Source organism: Rhamphochromis longiceps, linkage group LG12 (assembly GCF_057381845.1).
Source record: "Rhamphochromis longiceps isolate RC_006_pf linkage group LG12, R_longiceps_female_GT1.1, whole genome shotgun sequence".
In the NCBI taxonomy this organism is placed as follows: domain Eukaryota; kingdom Metazoa; phylum Chordata; class Actinopteri; order Cichliformes; family Cichlidae; genus Rhamphochromis; species Rhamphochromis longiceps.
In genome coordinates, this window is record NC_140568.1 from 38,013,454 (window position 1) to 38,035,777 (window position 22,324).

General features: G+C 39.8%; 1 protein-coding gene and 1 pseudogene across 1 annotated transcript in view; both read right to left on the reverse strand.

Moving 5' to 3' along the window:
* The window catches only part of kcnt1b (potassium sodium-activated channel subfamily T member 1b), a 72,069-nt gene extending 61,020 nt beyond the window's left edge, over positions 1–11,049 (reverse strand). The window contains exons 1-3 of the mRNA XM_085426242.1: positions 10,231–11,049; positions 8,048–8,096; positions 6,234–6,401 (exon numbers count right to left, since the gene is read on the reverse strand). Coding sequence (XP_085282368.1) covers positions 6,234–6,401; positions 8,048–8,096; positions 10,231–10,267 — 254 coding nt within the window. The 5' untranslated portion in view covers positions 10,268–11,049. The remainder of the gene's footprint in view (positions 1–6,233; positions 6,402–8,047; positions 8,097–10,230) is intronic.
* Positions 11,050–12,818: 1,769 nt separating this feature from the next.
* Positions 12,819–21,944, reverse strand: LOC146657875 (uncharacterized; annotated as a pseudogene).
* Positions 21,945–22,324: the final 380 nt, after the last annotated feature.

Consider the following 22,324-nt stretch of genomic DNA (forward strand, 5'->3'; position numbering starts at 1 on the left):
CCTTACTGCCTGTGGTCTGCCAGTTAGGAAGTTGGACTTGTTTATCATCGCCCACATATTGTACAGCTGCATTTTATGTCCTTGCCTGTAGCTATAGGTACTACACAAGTTTTTTATGCAAAGACCAATCAACAAATCTTGGTATATGTCCTGGAGAGGAATGCAAAGTACAAAAATGTATTTTGTTTAATATACACATGTAAACAAATAAAAGCTCTTAGGGTCCTGTTGATCTTGTATACTAGGCTTTCCAGGATCCATGTTTGAGGCATTGAGTCATAGGCTTTCTTGTATTTAATCAGGCAGTGCACAGGTTGGTGAGCTTGATCTTGCAGTCTTGGGCAACAGCTCTGTCTACAAATAGCTGGTGTTTTCCCGCTCTGGTACACTGCTAATTCCTTTTTGTGCCCAGCTAATGTATTGAGCCATGTGCCTGTTCTTCTTAGCCGCTATGATGCCTGACAGGAACTTCCATGTGATAGTAAGGCAGGTTATAGCAGCCGGTAGTTGAATGGGTCCCTTCTGGGAGTCTACTAGACACTAAGCATTGCTGTCCTTCTTCCATATCCGCAACCATTATTGCTCCTTGTCCAGCATTGGCGGGGCTGTTCTCATATTATTCCCCTTCCACTGAGAGTACACTTCTCTTACCTCTCTAGTAAACCTCTTCAACCAGCTGATGAAAGCTGTGAGTCTTTGTCTGGCAGTCTTCAGGTAACGGGCAGCTTGGTGTTTCTTTATCGCACTTTTCTGCAGCTTCGATAGTTGGCTAACATCCCCCCGTGCTATCTTGATCTTGGCCTCTAGTCTCTTTCTCCATGGACGGCACTGTTCATCTTATCTACTGGCTGTTCATCTTATAGCCAAGCATCTCAGAAATCACAGGCGCTGTGGTGTAGATCAGCTGGTTGGTTTCATTGATGGTCACAGTAAGGATTGTCTGCAATGCTGCATTCACATCTTCTAGTAGACCTACAGATGGTACTTCACTTAGGGTTTGCTTGTAAAAGTTGTGACTAGCTGTGTGTTTTTCAGGGTATAGCTAGATCAAGTCAAATATAACCATATATCACTTTCTGTTTGGCTTCTTTAAAAAATAAGTCATAATTATTTGCAAATATTAAGCATAAAGCATTAGCTGTTTTATTTAAAAGAAAAAGTCAACATCAGTAACTTTGCATCAAATGTAAATGTACAACAAAAACTTCTCTGTGTGTGCTTGTTACATAAGATAATAAGTGACAAATGTATAAAGACATCAGTATAAGGACAAGTTTTTCCATTTCTGCCCCCTATATATGATGAAATGAATTTGCTGCATGCATTTAAATGGCATTCAAGTTGTTCACTAACAAAAGGCATCATTGTGTGCACGTTGCACCTGGTATTATCTGATTATATCTAGCTGGACCAATCCATCCTCATCTTTACAGTTTGACTCATCACTTTCCCTCTGGTCCTTTGTCTTTCTTCTTTCCTCCATCCCATTTACTCGTTCCAACACGTTCCCTTCCTTTGAGTTTTTGTGCTCCTTCTGCTCATCATATTCCCCTTTCGCTTTGTTCTGTATCTTATCCTCCTCCTAAACTCGGTCCGATTGAAATCATTCAGGCATCAAATCCCAATAGCCACTTCTGCCACAGAATCAGTGCAAACAAACAGCTGCTGCCAGTATCAGTGCACAATTATTGTCTCAGGATGTGTAATTCTGCATGGAGTTTGGTTTTGCAGTATTTATATGGTCAAAACAAAACCATGTTGAGTCAAAGTGTGTCCAACTCCACTTCACAAAACATGACATTTTTGATTGACCAGAAACATACAGCCTGGTGTCTTGGAAAAATCTAACAACTGAGGTTTATGAAATAATTCAGAATTATAAATGGCAATATGAATGAATGAGTCTAATCTGAGACCAGCTGTTCCTTGACAGCAGATCACAAGTCAGTATTAGATCACCACTGCAAGTGGCTCTATTTGACTCACAAGGATGTGTCGAGTTGATAAGGTGACCGATTAACACTCACCCTGTCAGCTTCACACCCAGGGGACCCTGCCTTGATAAGAGGCCAGAAGAAAAAAAAACACAAAAACACAAAAAAGACCACAGAGATAAGACAGATTCAACTAATTTTCTTCTGCTCTGTTTTTAACTCTATTGGCATTTGTACATGAATTTGGTGGGCTGTTTCCATTTCTGACTTTGATTGAGGTTAGCTGGCTGACAGACTGAGGAATAAACCCACATACACACACTCAGATATATAATCAGACATTGACAGGTCCATACACCAGCGTGCCCACACTCAGGGCACATACACGAACACCTGTTTAGTGCATGCACACACACACACATACACACACACAAATTGCTCGACTTCAGTGTGAATGCTGCTCTTCAGCGCCCACACAACCAAGTCGTCATTATGGCCCTCTGAAACCCAACCCTGGAGATAATGACAGCCCAGGAGGGAGATTACCCCCCTCCTCCCCACACAGGCATCTACACTGTACGCCCACATCCACACTACAGACACAGAGATGAGTGGAAATAAAGGGAAACACTTACATAGACAGCACAGAAGGGCTTAATACTGTTGCACCGTCGCACATTGAACAATTTGCATTTGCGTACAAACAGAAAAACAGCAAAGAATACATTCACAGTGACACTCGGGCACTTCTCCACAATAAATGAGTTCACATCCAGGCACAAAAAAAGTACGGTTTTAGTATCTGGCTTTTGTCTCCCCCCAGTCCTTTGCAAATCTAAAACACGACTACAACAAAGCAGGTTCCAGTAAACATGAGCAAGTTGAGCAATCTCATCTAAATTATGCCAATAAAAGTGAGTAGCAATAACTCTACATGCATGAGAGAACACAGTCTAACCAAAAAGCCATTTTTGTGGATTAAAACTTAGAATGGTTTGCAAGATAGTAATCACTGTAGAAGATAACACAAAAACGAAACAGATTACTAATATGTTTTGTTTTTGGCGATAAGGCCATAAGCAGTGAATGGCCTTATCGCCATTATTTTATTAATATTTCATTCACGTTGCAACAAACTGCCCCCTCCCCTTTTATGTGCTTCTGATAACCCGGTGCCTTGGTGGACTCCCTTAATGATGTATCTTTATTTGGTGCGTTATCTCTGCAACCCACTGCCTTTAACTCTAAAAGCACATCATGACAAATGAAAGAAAAACAGATACAGAAGGTCATCAGGGCAGCAAGGTGCTGATTCCTCCCTCTGGGAGGTAATTTGTTTTCAGGCTTCAGACTTCACAAAGGTTCAGCACAGGAAATAGTCAACATCTCAACCCATGAGCATGCAGAAGATCATCAAGCTAGAAAAAGCATGTCCCCAAGGCAAAGTGACATCATCTGTTTGAATTTCCACTCCAGAGATCAGAAAATAGGGATTACTCTGCACTGGCATAAGACAGTATCAATAGCAGTGTACTTTTTGGTGCTTTTCCTATTGATTTCCTGTGTATATGTACATGTGTATCTATGTATTTTACAGCTGTTGTTTGGATTTGGTTATCCTCTGTTTTTCTTGGCAGGATTTGTGAATTACGTGGCTCTGTGGAAACACCAAGAATGTGCATGCATATGTACACACACACTAAGGCATACATGTGCTGGTAGCTAAGCAACAAGCTCTAATTACCTTCTGCAATTCAATAATGTTCAGCAAAACATTCATTTGCAGGGGAACAGTCTTAAGATACATGACACAGAACCCATACGGGACAAAAGATAAGAGATATGTTACCTAATGACTATATTGCCATGTATATTTTCCATGCATTTCCACTGTTAAACATACAGCGAGATATATTATACACAAGTTGTGCATTATCTCACTTTCACTCAAACGACTTGTTTGTCAACATTAAATGGCTAATGCAGTAAAAGGGAAACCTTTGCGCACTCTGGGAAAGCACACAGGAACAATAAACATGTGTGCGTGTAGTGGGGGGTGGGTTGTGGGGGTGGGTTGTGGGGATTGTGTATTTTTCTGCTGCTCTAAATGTTATCTGTAGACACATGCCTTGCATTTCTCTCTAAAAACATAGTGATGGCGTTTAACTGATAGGATCCCCAGTGACACTAGGCAGATGAACAAAGAAATAAAATGATAGGTAGTGGTATACCAAAGCATTTGCAAGTTATCTATTCCAATTCATTAATTAAGACTTGGTCTGGCTCATTGTGAGCAAACATCAGTTATTGAAATCGTATAAACCTCAGAAATCAAACAGTACTGACAAAAAACCCAGAAAAAAACAAAAAACACATTGTAACTTTACTTCATTTAAATAGCAGCATAGACTCTCTAGTGACAAACTGTCCAAGTCTTTGGACCTTAGGGCAAGATAAACATCTATCTTTTTACTTTGAACATTACTCAAAATGAAGTGTTAATCATAATCAGTATCTGCGCAGCAACTGCCCCTCTACATTGATAGGGAGAGCTTTGTTTTCTGTCAACAGTTGTTATGCTGTGATTACACTAAGCAAAGCAAAGTTTCTTTGTGGCCAGATTTCAGACAGAGTTTATGCAGCAAAGCAAATTGATATACAAATCAAGGGAAATCAGCATCTTGCAGGAATTACAATATTTTAACTTTGGAAGAAAATTTGCTTCTCAGTATGTCCCTTAGAGCTGGGATTATCCTGATGCTGACAATGAGAAATTGAGAACTAATTTATTGACTGTGTTTGTGGGCAGCTGGAGCTGTCTGATTCAACTGCACTTCTAGACAAAGATAGGGAGAAAAGGAGTGGGCTTGGAGAGAAGTGAGTGAAATTATAGGACTTAATGGTAAGTTCTGAAAAAATGTTTCTGATTTAAGCTATCAGTTGTACTCCTCCTCCTCTGCCTTTTGTTGGATGTTAGGGGTGCACATTTTTATTATGTGAATACACCATGAGAGGTCGTGTTCACCCACGTAAACACTGTCCATAATTGCCGGCTAGATGTGATTGCCACCTTCAGCTCCATCTGATTTGTCCAGGCAACTGCAGTATGAACTGGCAGAATGTCAGACACCTCCAGATACCACTAGGGTCATGCCATTTAGTGTGTTTTCAGATACAGCATCTGCTGTAGCCTAGCAAAAAAAGCTTCTTAAGTCCCCTGTCATTCCTGTTTCTTTAAGCAATTTTCACTCATTGTCTGAGAGTGTTTGGACACCTTGTGAGATAACATTGTAGGCAAAGCGTCTGGTTTTAGTCTTTGCTTATAACCACCAGTATTCATAAGTCTTTTTCTCGAACTCAAATGGATCAAATGCAACAGAACAAAATACTGAGAACACAACCACACGTCTTTTGGAAGCTTCAATGGTTCTGCTCCTTTTTCCTGTTGTTTTTAACAGGAAAGCTGTGAAAACTAGAAAACTAATATCACTTCCCTTCTCAACTAGGAAATATAACAAAGCAGTGTGTGTGTGTGTGTGTGTGTGTGTGTGTGTGGGGGGGGGGGGGGGGGGGGGGGGTGTCGTCTCCATACTTCTCCATAGTGTAGAACGGGGAACTGGATTAGGAACTGGATTCACCTACAGCAGGAACTTCAACATCACTGAGCCGCAGTGCATTGAGGATAAAACGTTATGGAAGCCTTCATATACACACAAATCTCTGACAAATCAAAAGTAAGTCCACCATACAAAGCTTTGGCTGCCAGTTTCCTCTTTGCAAGCCAGTATACAATGGACTGCTGATCCTTTAGTGAGATGCCTTCATTTCAGCCCCATGGAGAGCTCCACAGCACTCAGCCATGCCTGAGGCTAATTTTTCCCCTCTTGGGTAGCAAACAGCATCTGTTGGTCTGCCTCTCCAACCGCAGCGATAACTGTACTCCCAAACACTACAGCACTCTGGTGACTGTAGCGCCAGTCAAGGGTAAATAAAAAAATAAATATATATATACTTAATCCAGCTATACCCTGAAAAACACAAATCTCGTTACAGCTGTTACAAGTAGAATTTTCAGCTAATTCTATTTTATGTGATTTTCTTATTTCAGTAGAATTCTGGCCAAAGTAGTATCAGTTTGCTCAATTTATTGTCATTTACTCTAGGAGAGACTTCTTCTTAATAAAGACTGCAAGATTTCAGGTTCTCTGTTGTTGTTATTGTACAAAAAAGATCCACAATATTCCTGGGCAGTCTCTCACATGTCACACACACAAACTTAAAGAGAGCTTTTCGTGCTACCTGTCATCATTCTGAAATGTCTGGTCCCCCAGCAGCAAGTCCCTGAATCGGTAACGAGGTGGGAGCGGAGGCACCCCTGAATCCACATCGGCCATCTTGAGAGCTGAGATGTCCAGAATAACACCAGAGTTGCTGCTGTTGTTTTTCTGCACGGTCTCAGTGGATGGCCTGCATGACGAGAAAGACAGCAGAATCTGCTCAGCAACCTGTCTGCTAGTACAACGGTGACATTTTAAAACAACGTATTCAGCTGAGAACAGACACAACAAAAGTGTACGTGACGCTGTTAATTTAGAGGCTGGCTCTAATTGAAAAAGCATATTACAAAGTTTTAAAACATATGTGAGGAAAGTTATGGTTGTATAATGCACTTGTCTGCAATCACAAAGGTGGTTGCTCGGGGGAACAATGACAAACATTTTACTGTAATGCTCACATGCCAATTTATTTACATGGGACAAAAAGGAAACCACAGCAAACAGAAAAGGCCCATTATCCATTCCATGAAATCCCAAGTAAACACGACATGCATTTATGAGGATGACACACTGAGCACACTGATAATGACAATGAAGATTCTTGACCAGCTATTAAGCTCTTGTGCTGCTAACACAGCTGAGAAAACAGCTTAAGCAGAAATGGTTTGCAATGGGCACACAGACCCTATTTTAAGCCTAAATCCTGACATGGATAATAATCTAAACCATGTGACTTGATGCAACTGACTTATTTCACAAACATCTTGTATTATGTATTATTGTATTAAAGGAAACATACAAACATGCATACATGCATTATTCAAAAAGAAAGGGAACGACATATGAATATGCAACCTATTTACATTTTACAATATACATTATTGCTGCAGCTGCGGCCTTATTGGTCCATCCCCAATAAACATTTCCCTGGTCACATAAAACGACGGTCAAATTAAAAACTACTGCAACCAGAATGTCAACAGTTAAAATCCAGACATTAGAAATGAAGCCAGAAGGATGATGGTTTGTTGCAACAATTGCTGAGAAGTGTATATTACACTTAGTGTAATACTACATGACGCCATTACCTTGATTAATACTACTTCACATCAGCTCTCTCTCACCAGCTCCACATGCAATATGTTTCAAGGAAAAGGAGGAACTAGAAGTAACTAATGCAGCTTTAAATGTCAGCACTATGCAGTAGCCTAATGACTCACACTGAGATTAAATGAGATTGGTGCAAATAAATAAGCTGAAGTAAAATGTTTTTCATTTTTCATTTCTCTTGCACCTATTGTCATTTATTATTTTACTTTTTAAAACAAAACTTTAATTTATGGCAACTAACAGGTGGATGCAAGCTGTAGTCAGCACTTCTCTCCAAGGCTTCTGCTCTGCTAATTCAAGTCATGGACTAGAGCTCAAGGTTATTGTGGTTGTGGTGGTGCTTTATGTAATAAATTGTCTAGTTTTCTGTTTGGCTGACTGTATTTAAATCCCATCAAATTTATGAATGTAGCCTGCAAATGAAGCAAGTCTCCATGAGCTGGTAACTCAACACTTAAAGCTTTTGCCCAAACACTTTCATTTCAAGCTCCAAAATGACTCAAGGAATGCAAAGAGCAACTTGAAAATTCAGATTACATTTTGATAAGGCAATCTATGGAGCAGTAGTAGTGGAGGCACACTACAGGTAAAGACCATTTTCAAAGAACAATGTGCATTTACACAAAATTAAGCAGCTGTTTTTTTTCAAATATTGTGGCTAATTATTGCATGCGTTTCCACCTTGTCACACAGTAACACATGTAGGGAAGTTCTTCAGGAAGTTACCTGTCACCGAGGGAACTCGATGATCGGCGTGGAGGGTTCATCACGGGCTCTTACAGGGGGACATCAATGATGAATGAGAGCGAGAGCGAGAGAGAGAGAAAAGGGAAAAGAGAGATTAAACAACACTTATAAAAACTCTCCTCTTAAGACCTTTTGAAAGAGGTCGATCACATCCACTGCCTGTTTCACAGCTTACACGCAAAGATCAGTGCGCACTCTCAAACTTTCTGGTTTTTACATAGAGCAGGATTACACCAACACATTTATGCAAGGGTACAGTTTGATATTACCGAGTTGTCCCTCTCCAACATCTCCACTCGATGGTGCTTAACTTTTTTATATTGCATCTTTTCATAAAGTGGAAAGCAGCAAGTGGGTTAATCAGCTACTATCTGCATGTGTTTATTAAAGGCACCCTAGTGTACATTTTAATCTTTGCAATAGTGAGGAGGGATTCCCTTGTCAAGATGCTGTTAGCACATTTTTTTCTGCCCATGAAGCAAAACAAACAGATGGAAGGTCATTTCAGAAACAGGACAAAGACCGTTCTTAAATACATACAGTGTAGGTACAATATACCAAAGCTTCATCTGTCTGGTTGAACAAGATGGGCATCCGTGTCTACACTTCCATGACATTTTTTTACATTTCCAGCTAAAAGATAAACCTAGACTTTCTGTTGATGTGCCTTTGGTTTATTGCTAAACTGTCTACAGAGGGAAAATAAGTGGGTAATACAGAGCTAAGTGTGTGTCTGTGGTTTTCATACTACGGTGTGGGCAATCTTGAGTGGGCTAATAGCAACCAGAGACATGATCTCCCTTATTAACAGTGAAGGCACAGTCCCCCAGAAGGGCAGACAGAGAAAAGAGAGATAGGTTATGACCGCGAGTACGGTGGAGAGGAAAGAAAGCCAAAACCAGAAACAAAAGGAGGTGAATGCAGAAGAATAAAGAATATAGTACTCTCAATGTGTTCTTTACTTTAGGAGACATCAGAAGTTAAGAAGAACTACATGACAAGATAAAAGAGACAGAGAACTGTACATTCAGCTGTGCAAGTAAAATTAGCACGTCCCCATACAGTATAAAAGAAAAAAAAAAATACAGAGCCTGTGACCTCTGAGAGCTCACTTAATGGAGGAGGCAAAGTGACCACAATAAAAGGGAAAAAGAGTCGCTTGCGGTAAGACAGTGTCTCCTTTTAATGGAGCGAATGTCGTGGATTCAGACCAAAGAGAGCAGATGGAGCGAGGAAAAGCATGTGCAGGGAAGGCATAAAACTCGTCTTTAAATAAATAACGGGAACCAGGGCGAGAAGAAGACTAAAAAGAATCAAATTCGACTTACAATGGCTGTAAAAATCTGCAATCGTCTTCTTCAGAATTATGTATTTCAAAAGGTCAGATGAGACTAACTGCCTTTCAGATTTCAATGCAGAGACCAATATCTAGACATAATGCTCAGCACAGTCTGCAAGCAAAAAAAAGGAAATCTGTGATTAAAACCATCATCTGTGAAACATATTTATCAAAATTCCACATTTGAAAAAAGTTTGTTAGTGACAACAAAACTTTTAATTAGTGGAAAAATGGGGGCGGGTTACTTATTAAGGTGTTGGATGATTGAGCCATCGGAATTGACTCTTCAAACGTTTTTAACCTCCACAGAGAGGCAGGACACCAAGATTTCCCCAGCTGATGATGCTATTCTAAAGCAAACTCACATTATTTTCTGACTCAATCAAGGCATTCAGTGGCCCCTATGAATGAAGGTAATGGAATCCTGGAAGAGCCCACTGAGCATCAATATAAAGCTGATAACTGTATTGATTTGCAGTGATGAACAATGGCAGAAAAATGCTCTCCACCACAGCGAATCAGCCCATCCTCACTGCAATTACCAAGGGTTCAGCTTTAATACAGATACAATTAATACAGACATACATAACGCAGAAATGCAGTCATGATATTTTCATGACAACCAAAACATCTGCATTTACGTCCACCACAGATGTTATGGCAACACAATATAAATAACAGAGAAAATAATAATAATCTTACTTCACGGTACAGCATCTGCCACCAAAGCTTTACAATAAACTTGATGATATTCGCTGAACTAATACGCGTTAAAACACATAGGTGCATCTGTACCCTGTGATTTCCTGTTAACTTCGTTTACCTGGCTGTGCTCCCGTTTCTGGCCGAGGTCCCAGCATCGTAAACTTAGGTTTGATTTAGATAATCTCCATTCGCTCTCCATACTGCACTGCGTGTGCGACACAGGATGCTTCCCAACAACGAGTACCCGCGAAAGCTCTGTCATCACTGGAAAGTGACAATTGCAAGAGTTGTGGGGTGGAAGTTAGCTCCTGTGATCAGAGGTGGGAAGAAAAGGGATCCAACAGTGAGCTTTGGGGGTTTAGTTAAATCCCATCAACCCAAAGAAGGGTCTCCTGACGGCAAAGCGCGAAGCCTGACTTGCTAACTTCCTGCCATTATCATTATCACATGTACGCGATTATGGCACACCTGACATTAAACGTAAATATTCATGGGCGAAAACAAACAAACAAAAAACAACCGACTGACTTCCTTGTCGCTTAGCAACAACTTTGTTTGCCACTGTTGCCGAACTACATTTCGTGGCGGAAGGAGGACGGACGTTAGGTTAACGATAAACTTGCGCTCGTCTTTTTAATTAGCTCGCAGTCCCCTGTAACCGTTGTCAGCTGCTGTTATATAACAACCCTTGCCCTCGGAATCACTCAAAGTACAGCTTCTCTTCGCTGTTGTCTCCTGCCATGTAACGTCTGCTTACGCATATGAAGTAACACATCAAGTAAGCGCGCTGTCCACCGGGTTTCCACGCTGTCCGGACAACATCATCATCCTCATCCTTGCTTCCCAGGACACAGCGGGTGAGGGGCGCTGATTTCCTAACCTGAAGTCACCACCGGTGCCTCGCCACCTACCGGACAACCTTGGAATAATTCGTCGTCTGCCGAGGAAACTGAAGCGTTTAATGCTGACAGGAAATTTCTAATTTAAAAAGAGCTTTTAGTGAAATGAAAAAAAAAAAACACCTAATAATAGATTCTGCAGTTCTGCGCTGTCACGGTTATTCCCACCCCAAATCATGACAGCGCAGAATTCTTTCAAAGTTATGTCAAGGCAAAAGACTGGCTCTTATTTATTTATTTTTAAGAAGTGGTATTTAATGGGTAGTGACAGATGTACCTATATATCCAAACACGTTTGTTTGGAGAAAAAAAGTGCATTAAAGTGCAACTATTCTTCTACTATTATATTTCCACTACCACACAATAAATTGCATGTGGGGGGAGCTTTACTCTTAGCTGCATACTGGTCAGGAAAAGACCAAAACATCACAACAGTCCCCAAAATTATTAAGTTATTTGTTGATCCTTATAATTATCAATATCCAGCAACATTTTATGGAGCATATACACAGCACGTGTAGAGTCTTGGCAAGTTACACTTGCAATATCTTCCTACAACACACAGGGAAAAATTACATACATAAATGTATATATGTATTTCTGTTAAACCATACCTGCAACAGCTGCTCTGTCCTCTGCTATTTGCCTCACAACTGTCCCCCTCACATTGAAGAAAATATTCATTCTGTGTGCACAGTGGCACGACTGGGGAGACACCGCTGGTTCCTGTGTGTCTGTGGAAAAGCCGCGCTACTCTGTGTGCGTTCCTTGTGCTGAGCCTCTCCACATTTCAGCCCATTATTCTCCAGGGGAAAGAGCTCTGAGCGTCATCGTTTTAAAGCCCACACAGCCTCTTATGCTTTCCCATGCCAGCAGTCAGATTTCACTCACTCACTCACTCACTCACTCACTCACTAGTCTCGCTAAGGATCTTGATTCCCACAGATTTTCTTCTCCACTTGATTTGTCTGATTTTGTTGGTTTACACCGCAGCAGGCACCCTTCCTATCAGTGGATGTTTACACAAGCTCAATGATTAAATATGGTGAAGCACTTTATTTACAGTCACTGCTGTGGGTCATTTACAGTCATTTCCCGCATACTTTGAATAGACTGAGCCACTTGCAAAAATTCAGTGATATGATTAACGTCTACATAAATTTCAAAGATGTCTCCAGCTTATTGAAATAACTCAGAAAGGAGCTGTGATTGGTTACTTTTAACACACTTCACATGAACCATGCCTCATTGTAAGACTAACAATATGCGCTTTCTATGTTTTTACCTCCAAATCCGTGCCTTAGCTATGATTTATCCATGACTAACACCTGTTACTCCACATTAATATTTAATTAGCAAGCTCATGAGTTAAAATGAAATCATCTTAAATGGTGCTATCCCTTGAAACACTGATTCACTTTTTCATATTATGAGCATTTTGTGATTGTCTCATTTTTACTTGATTGCTTTTTCTTTTTCAGAATTGTATAAAATCTACATTTTAAGTCTGTCAATCCAAAAGTTAACCTATTCTTGAAATCTGCTTTCTACAGTTTCATCTGTTTATAATTTCTAGACAACAGACATAAAAGATCAAAACTGGGTAGCATGTGATGTGCTTTAATTTTAGTTAGCTGTCACCATGTACTAATGCAGCTATGTCTCATTTTGTAGCGAACTCCTCCATTATTCATTTATTCTACTGCCTTTACTTGAACCATATTGCAATGTGTCCCTGAGCCTATCCATTAGGCTATTTTTCTCTAACACTTCTGTCCTGCTCATATAATATGAGTATTGTTGAGTCTCAGCACAGCGCAGCCACTCTCCCACCTGGATGCTTACTCTTCATGCTTCCAAAGTGTCTAAAAACAGATGGAAAGGGAAACATGCTCAGACAGTGAAGCACCCAGATTCAGCTTGCAGCCTGAAGGCATATATAATATATAGGAGCCATACATGAGCACAGTGCATGAATCACAAAGAGACTATATATTTGTCTCGCTTATAATATTTTCATCCTGCATACACTTTCTTTAACATTAATCGATGTAATGTTACATTGAATTTTAACTAATTTTGGAAGAGACATCTCTCCTCTTTTTTGTGTCTTGATTTTTACCAAAGTAAGAGTCTGTATTTTTCCCTTTAACACCATTATCTGAACCTGCCACATCCAGTGTAATTACATTTACTAAACATAAATGATTCGAACAATCCAGTTAAACATAAAATTATTTTGATTAGTTAATCCTTCTCCCATATTACCAACAAAGTGTAAACAATAATCCTCCGGGAAAATATTAATATAATGTATTGTATCAATATATCTTATACAACATATTTAATGTTTTATGCTAATGCATTCGTGGCCTGCTGTGCCCTTCATGATGTTTAAATGTAAATACATTTCCTCTTTATAGCTCTCTACTACTAATTGATGTCATTGAATAGTGATTCAGTTCATAGCTTGTTTACATTATGGCTTTCATGTTTCCTGCAAATGTAATTAACAGGGAATCAAAACAAAATTATGTCAGGGCTTATGGCATCATTTGATGCTTGTAGCAATCATTTTGTATTAGTTTTGTCACAAATTCAGTTCTCCTCTTACCTCCATGTGTTGTTTTCATGGCTGTAAACTGCTGTTGTTTTCAGATGGGTGAAACCATCAGATCCTCCTACAGCCAGCAGTGCACCACTGAAGACTACAAGAGATATCTGAAAATACACAAGTAAGATAGAGAAAGACATATATATACTTTGTTGATCCCAGGATTTCAGATTATGTTACGAAGAACCAAGTCTTTGTTTCAGTGCTGAAAACTATTCCAAGTTTTTTCTTGAAGTATCCTCATTTATCTTATACTGCGCCTTGTTTCCACTGTGGGAAACAGGCCATTTTATTCTCTATCTCTTTAAGTCCACCCCTTTCATGCAAACTTTCTCCCAAATGATTACCTGTCACATACAGAAGGTTTAAACAAGATGTCGGTAGGATTGCTGTCAAAACCAGACCAGCGTGACTGTTTATGGACATCTGATCTCACTGATATCATACAGAGTCAAGAGTAGAAAAAACTTTCTGAAACTCAAAGTCCAATGTTTGAAATTGTGTCATTAAGGTGCCATTCTCATCAAAAGTAAATAATCTCAACAGTTACTGGAAAGATTTAGCATTTATTTACACTTACATTACACTTCTGGATTAGTCTTTCTTTTGCGTTTAGAACTGCTTCAGGTTTTTGTGGCATAGATTCCACAAGGTGTTGGAAACATTACTCAGATATCTTCGTCCATGTTGACATAACAGCATCACGTAGTTGCTGCAGATGTGTCAGCTGCACTACAAATCTGTTCCACCACATCCCAAAAAGTGCTCTGTTGGACTGAGATCTGGTGACTGTGGAGGCCAGTTGTGAAATCATTGTGAAATCAATTGTGAATCGTTGTCATGTTGAAGAAGGCAGTTTGAAATAATTTGAGTTTTGTGACATAGTGCGTTATCCTGCTAGAAGCAGCCATCAGAAGATGGGTACACTGTGGTCATAAAGAGATAGACATGGTCAGTAACAATAGTTAGGCAGGCTATGATGTTTAAATATTGCTCAGGTGGTACTAAGGGATCCAAAGTGTGCCAGAAAAAAATGGTTTTCTATATATTTATTTATAAGGCTATCATATTTATTACTTTGCATATTTTCATTTTAAAAAGTGGTTTGTTGACTTATTGCTTCCTTCCTGTCAGCTGGAGGCAGTTTGGCCATTCTCCCTCTGGGAACAATTAGGCATTTGCACTCAGAGAACTGCCACTCACTGGATATTTTCTCTTTTTCAGGCTACTCTCTGTAAACCCTAGAGATGTTTGTGTGGGAAAATCCCAGTGGATCAGCAGTGGTAGTGTTGTAAGATATGGAGGGAAATACTCAGACTTTGGCACCTCAGTGTTTCTTGAGCTCATGTGGCTCAAAAGCCACTAAGTGAATGCAAAGCGAATCTTGGCCACTTTAAGGTCACTTAAATCACCTCCAATCATTCTAACACTTCCCCCAAACCTCTGATTGGCCGAACAGAATTTATGTTACTCAGCAGTTGAAAATGTGTGCCTAACAAAGTGACCTGCGAGTGTGCTGCTTTACATTTGTAAAATAAATCTGTGTAGACTTTTCACATTGTACCAGAGTACAATGACAGATGTTTCACTCAAATATGTTCAGTCAAATATTTTAGAATATAGTTGGTTTGGCTCAAATTTGATAGATACTTTTATGCCCATAGTGTGAAAATGCCATCATCCAGCCAAACTAAGTTTGTGACACATAACTGCTAAGTGACACTTAGTGTTTTGTTTAGCTGCCAAAAGCTGGTATGCCAATATATGAAACGGAGATGGTGAGCACTGAAAACATTATACTGTTATCAGTGCTGGATTTGTTTAGTTTTGATTCCTGATTTATTTTTTCAAACCCTGACCGTTCTTTCCCCAACGTCTCCTGAATCTCCTTGTTTTGTTGTGCATTTGTCTTGTTTCAATTTTGTATGTTTGCATTCCCTGCCCTGATTAGCTTCACTCATGCTCTCTTACTCAATTTTATACTTTTTTTTTAAACTTTCTTACTCGTCTAGCATCCTACATTTGGGTCCTCTAACTTTATAATGAATTCATTTTAATCATCAGCACCATCACAATCCAGTGAAAGCATGCTAGAAAATGTTTTCAGTAAGAACCCTTTATTGCAGTGTAAATTATTAAACAATAAAACAAAAGAAAAATCATGTGGTCCTCTCTCATTCATGTCACTCATATTTCCTCGCTCCATATTTTCCATTTTTATCATTCGTATGCAAATATGGCCAGAAGTTTTTTTTTTAGAGAGAACAGTTTATGTCTGTTGTACCGATCTACCCTCTCACTCCTCATGTGTTTCACAGGCATCAACCTCATGGTGTCACAATTGAACCTTTGCAGCTGCATGGAGCTCCAGCTTGAGCTCATCTTTGCCCCCGGCCATGTAGAGGTGTCTCAGGTACACAGCACAACCAGCGCTCTCTCTGTGCCTCAGCATGTGCGCGCATATCGACCAGGTTCCATCTGCAGGGTTGTACCGCTACACTGGGGAACATTTAGAAGATAGCACAAGTGAGGGGAGGCCATGTATACTATTTAATGCACAACCACATACACCATGTGTGTAGCACTACAGGTTGGGAGTGTTTATGTAGAAAAATGCCCAGGTTGTCATGGGAACGACTGTGTGGCAGGCAGAGTGTGGACCTAGATGCAGGATTCAGGAGGCAGAAATTAACTCAAAAACTCAGTTTTATTGCTGGAACTTAAGAAAAAAAACCAAAAGAAATGCAGAGCAGCACATAAGGAAAAATAAATGAGGACCCTTGGAGGAGGTAAACAAACTGCCATGAGGGAAGGATACAACAAACAACAGAGGGAGACTCAGACAATAAATACACACCAAGTAATTAGAGAGACAGGACACACCAGGGAACACAGCTGACACTTGTTGGGAACACAAAACAAAGAAAGCAAAGCCAAACAGAGTGGACAAGAGACAAGATACTAGCAGAATAAAACAGGAAGTAACTAAACATGGCATCATTAACAGACAAAGACTTGACAGAAGGCATGGGAACACAGGGGAAGACAGGGGAAATAGAAAGGGATAACTAAATATTACATAACCAAGAAGATGAACTAGACTGCAGACAGGGGAAATAATAAATGCCAAAGGAAAATGTGAACTGCACTAATATGCAAAAAGAGGCAATCTTAAAAACAAGTGTTGAACCCACAGAGAAACACTAAGCCCTGGGTTTAAGACCTATAACACAGGCTTTACTAATCTACTCTACACAATAAGCTAAAAGTGTTTCCTGTAATATACGTACATTTTTCAGTTTGTAAAAAAAAACATGTTGGATATTCCAAGCCAAGATTGTGTCCAAGAACTTGATGGGAACCAAAAAATGGTTGTGGGAATTGCACCGATGTGCACTTCTCACAGACAAAAATAGTTAGGAACAAGTGACCCGTGTTTATCTTTGGCAAGGTTGAAGCGGTTGCCTGTAAGTGTGTATGCATGTGTGTGTCTTGTGGTAATGTGGGATACATGGAATTAAAGGGGTCAAGATACACAATAAGTGTTTCTTAAATTCTCCTATGTCCAAAAGCAGGCAAGTTCAGTTTTTGAGGGTAGAAAGAGGTCGGGTCACAAACAGGGCACAAAATATTTTTTGTGAGTATAGCTTTCCTATATTAACACATACTATTTTTCAGCTTTTATTTATTTATTTATTTATTTATTTATTTATTTATTTATTATTCTTTTAGTTTAAAAAAAAATCTTCATATAAAAGCAAAGCAAAATGCTGGGTATTTGTTGCTTCCAACTGCCCAAATGTGGATGGTTGCAGGTTAGCACGGTGGGTGAAAAAAAAGTCTGTCTTATGAAAGACATTTTTTTATTATTATTATGATTAGCTCACATTAATTCATAGTGAATAATTGTTAATTCAACAAGGAGAAATCATGTGGGAGAATTGAACATGATTTATTGTGTTAGAAAAATTATTAGACAGGAAAATCTATTAGCCAATTAGAGTCTGATAACCATCATCAAGGACTTAAGTGACTCCAGGGTTTGGATGCTGGTGAAGATGAAGCTGGAGGCTCTGACTGAGGTGGGGAGGAAGTGAGCTGCATGAATCAGAATCTAAAAGGGAGACTAACAGAGGAGTACTGAGATTTAATGTAAGCAGATTGGCTCAAACGAGGCACGTAAGAAGATGATTGGACTACAGTAATGATGTCAGTATTGAGTTTGAGAATGTGGGTGAGTGGAAGTGACGTAAAGAATCGACTACTAGCCAAACAGCCAGGGATGAATGCAGGTGAGTGATTACAGATTTTCCTTATTGAAGTTAGGCATAATATTCGATTTCAGCCTTTTATCCTGTTGATGTAATCAGTATCTGTGAGGTTTAGGACAAAGATAGTCTTTTTCAATAGCATCGCACACCTGAGTCCTTTCACCATCACTCCCTCCCATTATATACAGGTTACCTTCCAGCACAGCAGCCACAGCTCTGGTTCTTCTTGTCAGCACCGGTACCTGCTTGGTCCATTTGTTCATTTTTGGATCATATTTATAACAACGAAACAAAGGTTATCATTTTAGCAAGTGATCTGTCTGTCATTGATATTTTTGTGCAGCTTGAATTCTTTGTTCCTTCCTCTGAGTCAGCCTCTTCAGCTTGTCATCAAATTAATGTGAAATGTCAGGTAAATAAGAAAATGATTAGATTAGTTTTAGCTACATTTATAGATTTTTTTTTCATAGCACAAACAAGTTTCATACATGGACAGTAAACTAAACACATTAGAAGACTGTGTTAGGAATGGAAGATACATATTTATTTTATTTGCAAACTCTAAAGAGAGACCTTTCATTTCAGTGAGAGCTCTTTAAAACAGTCTCATTTGTTTACAGTCTGCACAAAGTGGAATGACAGTTCATTTTGTAAGATATTGACCTTTAGTTTGCACTTGTGCTAAAGTACCTCTCTACAGTACTTATGAAAGTAATGCCATCATGTCCTCCAATGGCATACAGATATCTGTCCATTGCCACCAGACACACTGCACTCTGGGGGTTGTTCAAGGGTGCTACATCTGTACTCCAGCTGTCTGTGTCTGGATTGTACCTGCCAGGATGGAAATCAAAGAGTGGGATGTCAAAGTGTTGGAGGAAGATAATATCAGCTGCTGGCAATAACATTTTGAGAAGACAAGTCACAGAGAGATGCTTTCATAGAAACTCAGCTTTAAAAAAAAAAAAAAAAAGTATTTGCAATCTTTGTGCTTTGTGCTACTTTTAAAGTTTTTCAAGCTTACACACAAATAAAAATAGAAAACCATTCTACACTGTTCATGGGGCAGTGTGGGAATGTCACTTTTGGTTCATTTCTATCCTTTAGGAGGGTCTTGCAACAGACAGAATTAGTCAAATTGCCCATTTACTACAATAGCCAAATACTGTTTTCCCCTTTATATAGCCACAATTTCTTATTAGCCTCAGTAGCATAAAATGACAGTGCAAATAAGAATAGTTACCAGAGAGATACTTCAAAATGAAGATAAAGTATTAGTTTAATTAGAGTAGTATACTACTCTCATACATTAGCTTTTGCACACAGACACACACAAACACACACACGTTCGCACTGAGTGAAAACGTTTTAGTTGTGTGGGCATCTGTGCAAACATCTGTCAAAGTGTTTCCTCTCCACAGGAAGGCTATTAAAATTGTTTTCTCTGTATTCAAGACTCTTAGTTGAAACCCCACATCCTACAGAACAATATTTTCTCCTAATTGGCAAAATTTTGCTTGAGTGGGACATTTGATATTCCCCTGAAATGTCAGCACAGCGATGTAAACACCCTTCAGAGATTAGGTGCAGTCGGCTAAGGGGCAAAAAAAAAAAAAAAGAGCTAGCAGGATCAATGCATATAGAGTTGATCACTCTGGAGCAGGTCTTCCCCATACTGTTGTCAAGAGCCTGCTGGGATGATTATTATTGGGTCAGTTGGCTGGCATCCATTTAAGAAATGGCTAACTGTGGGAACTGGGAAATTGGCCAGCTCCTTTGAGATATTTGAAGAAACTGACGAAGTAGAGCAAGAAGGAGAAACTCGTCGACTAGTGCACTGTGTGTGTGAGTGAAATAGCTTATTTTGGACTTTCTGGGCCTATGAGAAATAAATACCCCAGAAACATCAGGAGATGGAGAAAATCCTATAAAACAAGAATTTGGGGCAGTCCATCGCTCACTAATAAGATTTTATAATTACAATTTGATTTTACTTTTTTTTAGGCACCTGCATCAAATTTCTGCCTTAATACTGACCTCTTCTGTCGAATACTATCAACAACAACAACGGCAAATAAATACAAATCTCTCATTCTCCCATTAGTTCTACAGCATACACAGTTATGCAGTTTAAAGCAGTTGCCTTTCTTTTTATTTAATATGAAACATTGATCTACAGTTTAAGCAGTACTTTAAAATAAGTGTATGGCTAATGATGTTAAGTTTTAAGATTACCAGATTCAGGTTGGGTAAAAATAAAAACACAAGGTCAGTGATGTAGCAGCTTGTCTCACTCAAGATCCACCACAATTTACAGTTTATTGTAATGTGTCATGAAGAGAATGCAAGTTATAAGGTAATAGTTGTGTTAGGTTGGTTCGTTTGACTGGGAGGAAACACACAAACCCAAACACAGTCCAGAGAAATGGGATGGTTTTGTAAAGAAAGGAACATTAAACTTGAGGATCCAAGTATCCCCTGAGATAAAAGTGAAAACAAATTAGATTGACTGTATTACACAAACTAATGGGAAATTATTCTACTGAGAAGTCAAAGAGAGAGGCAAACCATCATATCCAGGAAATCTGACCACCCTTGGAGGAATTCATGCGGGAATGCGGTCATAAATTGACAAATACGACACTGACCTTAAGCATAATTTGAGAAGAATGTCTTGCCCTGTAAGTTTTGTACCCTCAGCGTTTGACTTATCTACAAGCCTGCTGCTATATTTGTCAAAACAACCATGAAGTCTAACTTAAATTCAAGTTTCACAATGCTATATTCTTGGTCAAAGAAAGTTACATCAACAATAGGACAGAGGTCTTTCAATATATAGATGTTTGGACCGTATATACTTACACCATCTTTTGCCAGCCTTGGCTTAATGAAAAAGCATCAGCACCCCATAGCCTACTGCCAGCAGTTGGTCCACAACTCACCGACTTTGATGTCTCCACATGACACCTATATTACATTACACGACTTCATTCATCAGCTCGAGCTGGGAGGAATTCTCTATTAGAGCCAGGCAGCTGGTACTTATTAAGAGCTGACTTCAGATTGTCGCTGCCAGCTCGAGCATGCTTCCTTTCACCTTTCCTTGCTGTGATTGCTTGTGCGAGGTAATGAAATGCAGGTTGAATCATCTTGTTCCACAAAATTAGCCTCTCATGAAGTCAGCAGTTTAACTGGAAAATGAAAACTCAATCTGCTCAGAAGATGGCGTGAAATGCTCACAGTGACAAATCCTTTGTGTTAAAGGGCTTTAAGTGTTAATACCAGGGGAGAAGTTTTGAAGTTATTCCATAGAGTGTCATTTTTAAATACAACTATTTGCCAGAATAAGACCAGTGTACACACATAAGACATTTTAAAACTATCTCAACTCCCCACATTCCTGTAACATTGCAGGTTATCTTCCCCTACCCACAGTATAGATCTTGTATAAAAACATATCAAAACATCTCACTTCCCCATGATTTGCATATATATCTCAGAGGTTGTTCCTGAGTGATGCCTGACAGGAACTTCCATGTGGTATTGAGGCAGGTTATTGGCTGGTACTTGGATGGGACCAGTCCCTTCTGGGCACCCTTGAGGATCAGGAAAGTCCAGCCTTCAATTAGCCATTCTGGGTGTCTCTTGTCTAATAGCAGCTGGTTCGTTTGTGCTGCCAGATGCTCATGGAATGCTGGCAGCTGGCCACTGTGATGGATACTGGACCCTGTTCAGGGAGGTTGCTGTGGTGCGCTCTTAGATCCACTAACCACTTCGCATCACCATTATGGGTTTCTTACTTCTCCCATATGCTCTTCCAGGATTGCGCTGTGTCCATCCTTGGAGGAGCTGTTCTCATATTGTTCCCCTGCCACCGACAGTATATCTTGGATGGTTCAGTGTAGTACAGCTGGTTTATTCTCCTGGCCTCTATCTCTCTGGTATACCTGTTTAAGCAGCTGGTCAAGGCTGTGAGTCTTTGCTTGGCAGTTTCCAAAGTTTCAGGTATGGGCAGGTGTCTGTACTTCTTAGGCACCCCTTTCTTCATTGCACCTTTTATGCAACTCCAAAAGTTGGCTAACTTCCCTCTGAGCTACCTTGATTTTGGCCACTAGTTTCCTTCTCCATGGAGGACACTGCTACTTGTGGCTGTTCATCTTATAGCCAAGCACCTCTGGTTCACTGCTGCCATGGTGTAGTCTCGGTGATGGTTGCAGTAGGGATCTTCTGTAATGCTGCATCCACATCTTCTAGTAGACTTTCAGAGGGTACTTCACATAGTCTTGGTAATTGGCCATGGAGGGACCAGGTTTCCACCTTTGCCACGATCCTATCTCTCAGGTCAGCTGCTCTGGCAATCAGCGCACCTTCAGTCATACTTAGGGCTTGGTACCCAATCCCAGCTCCCACTTGTCGCAGTATTTGTGT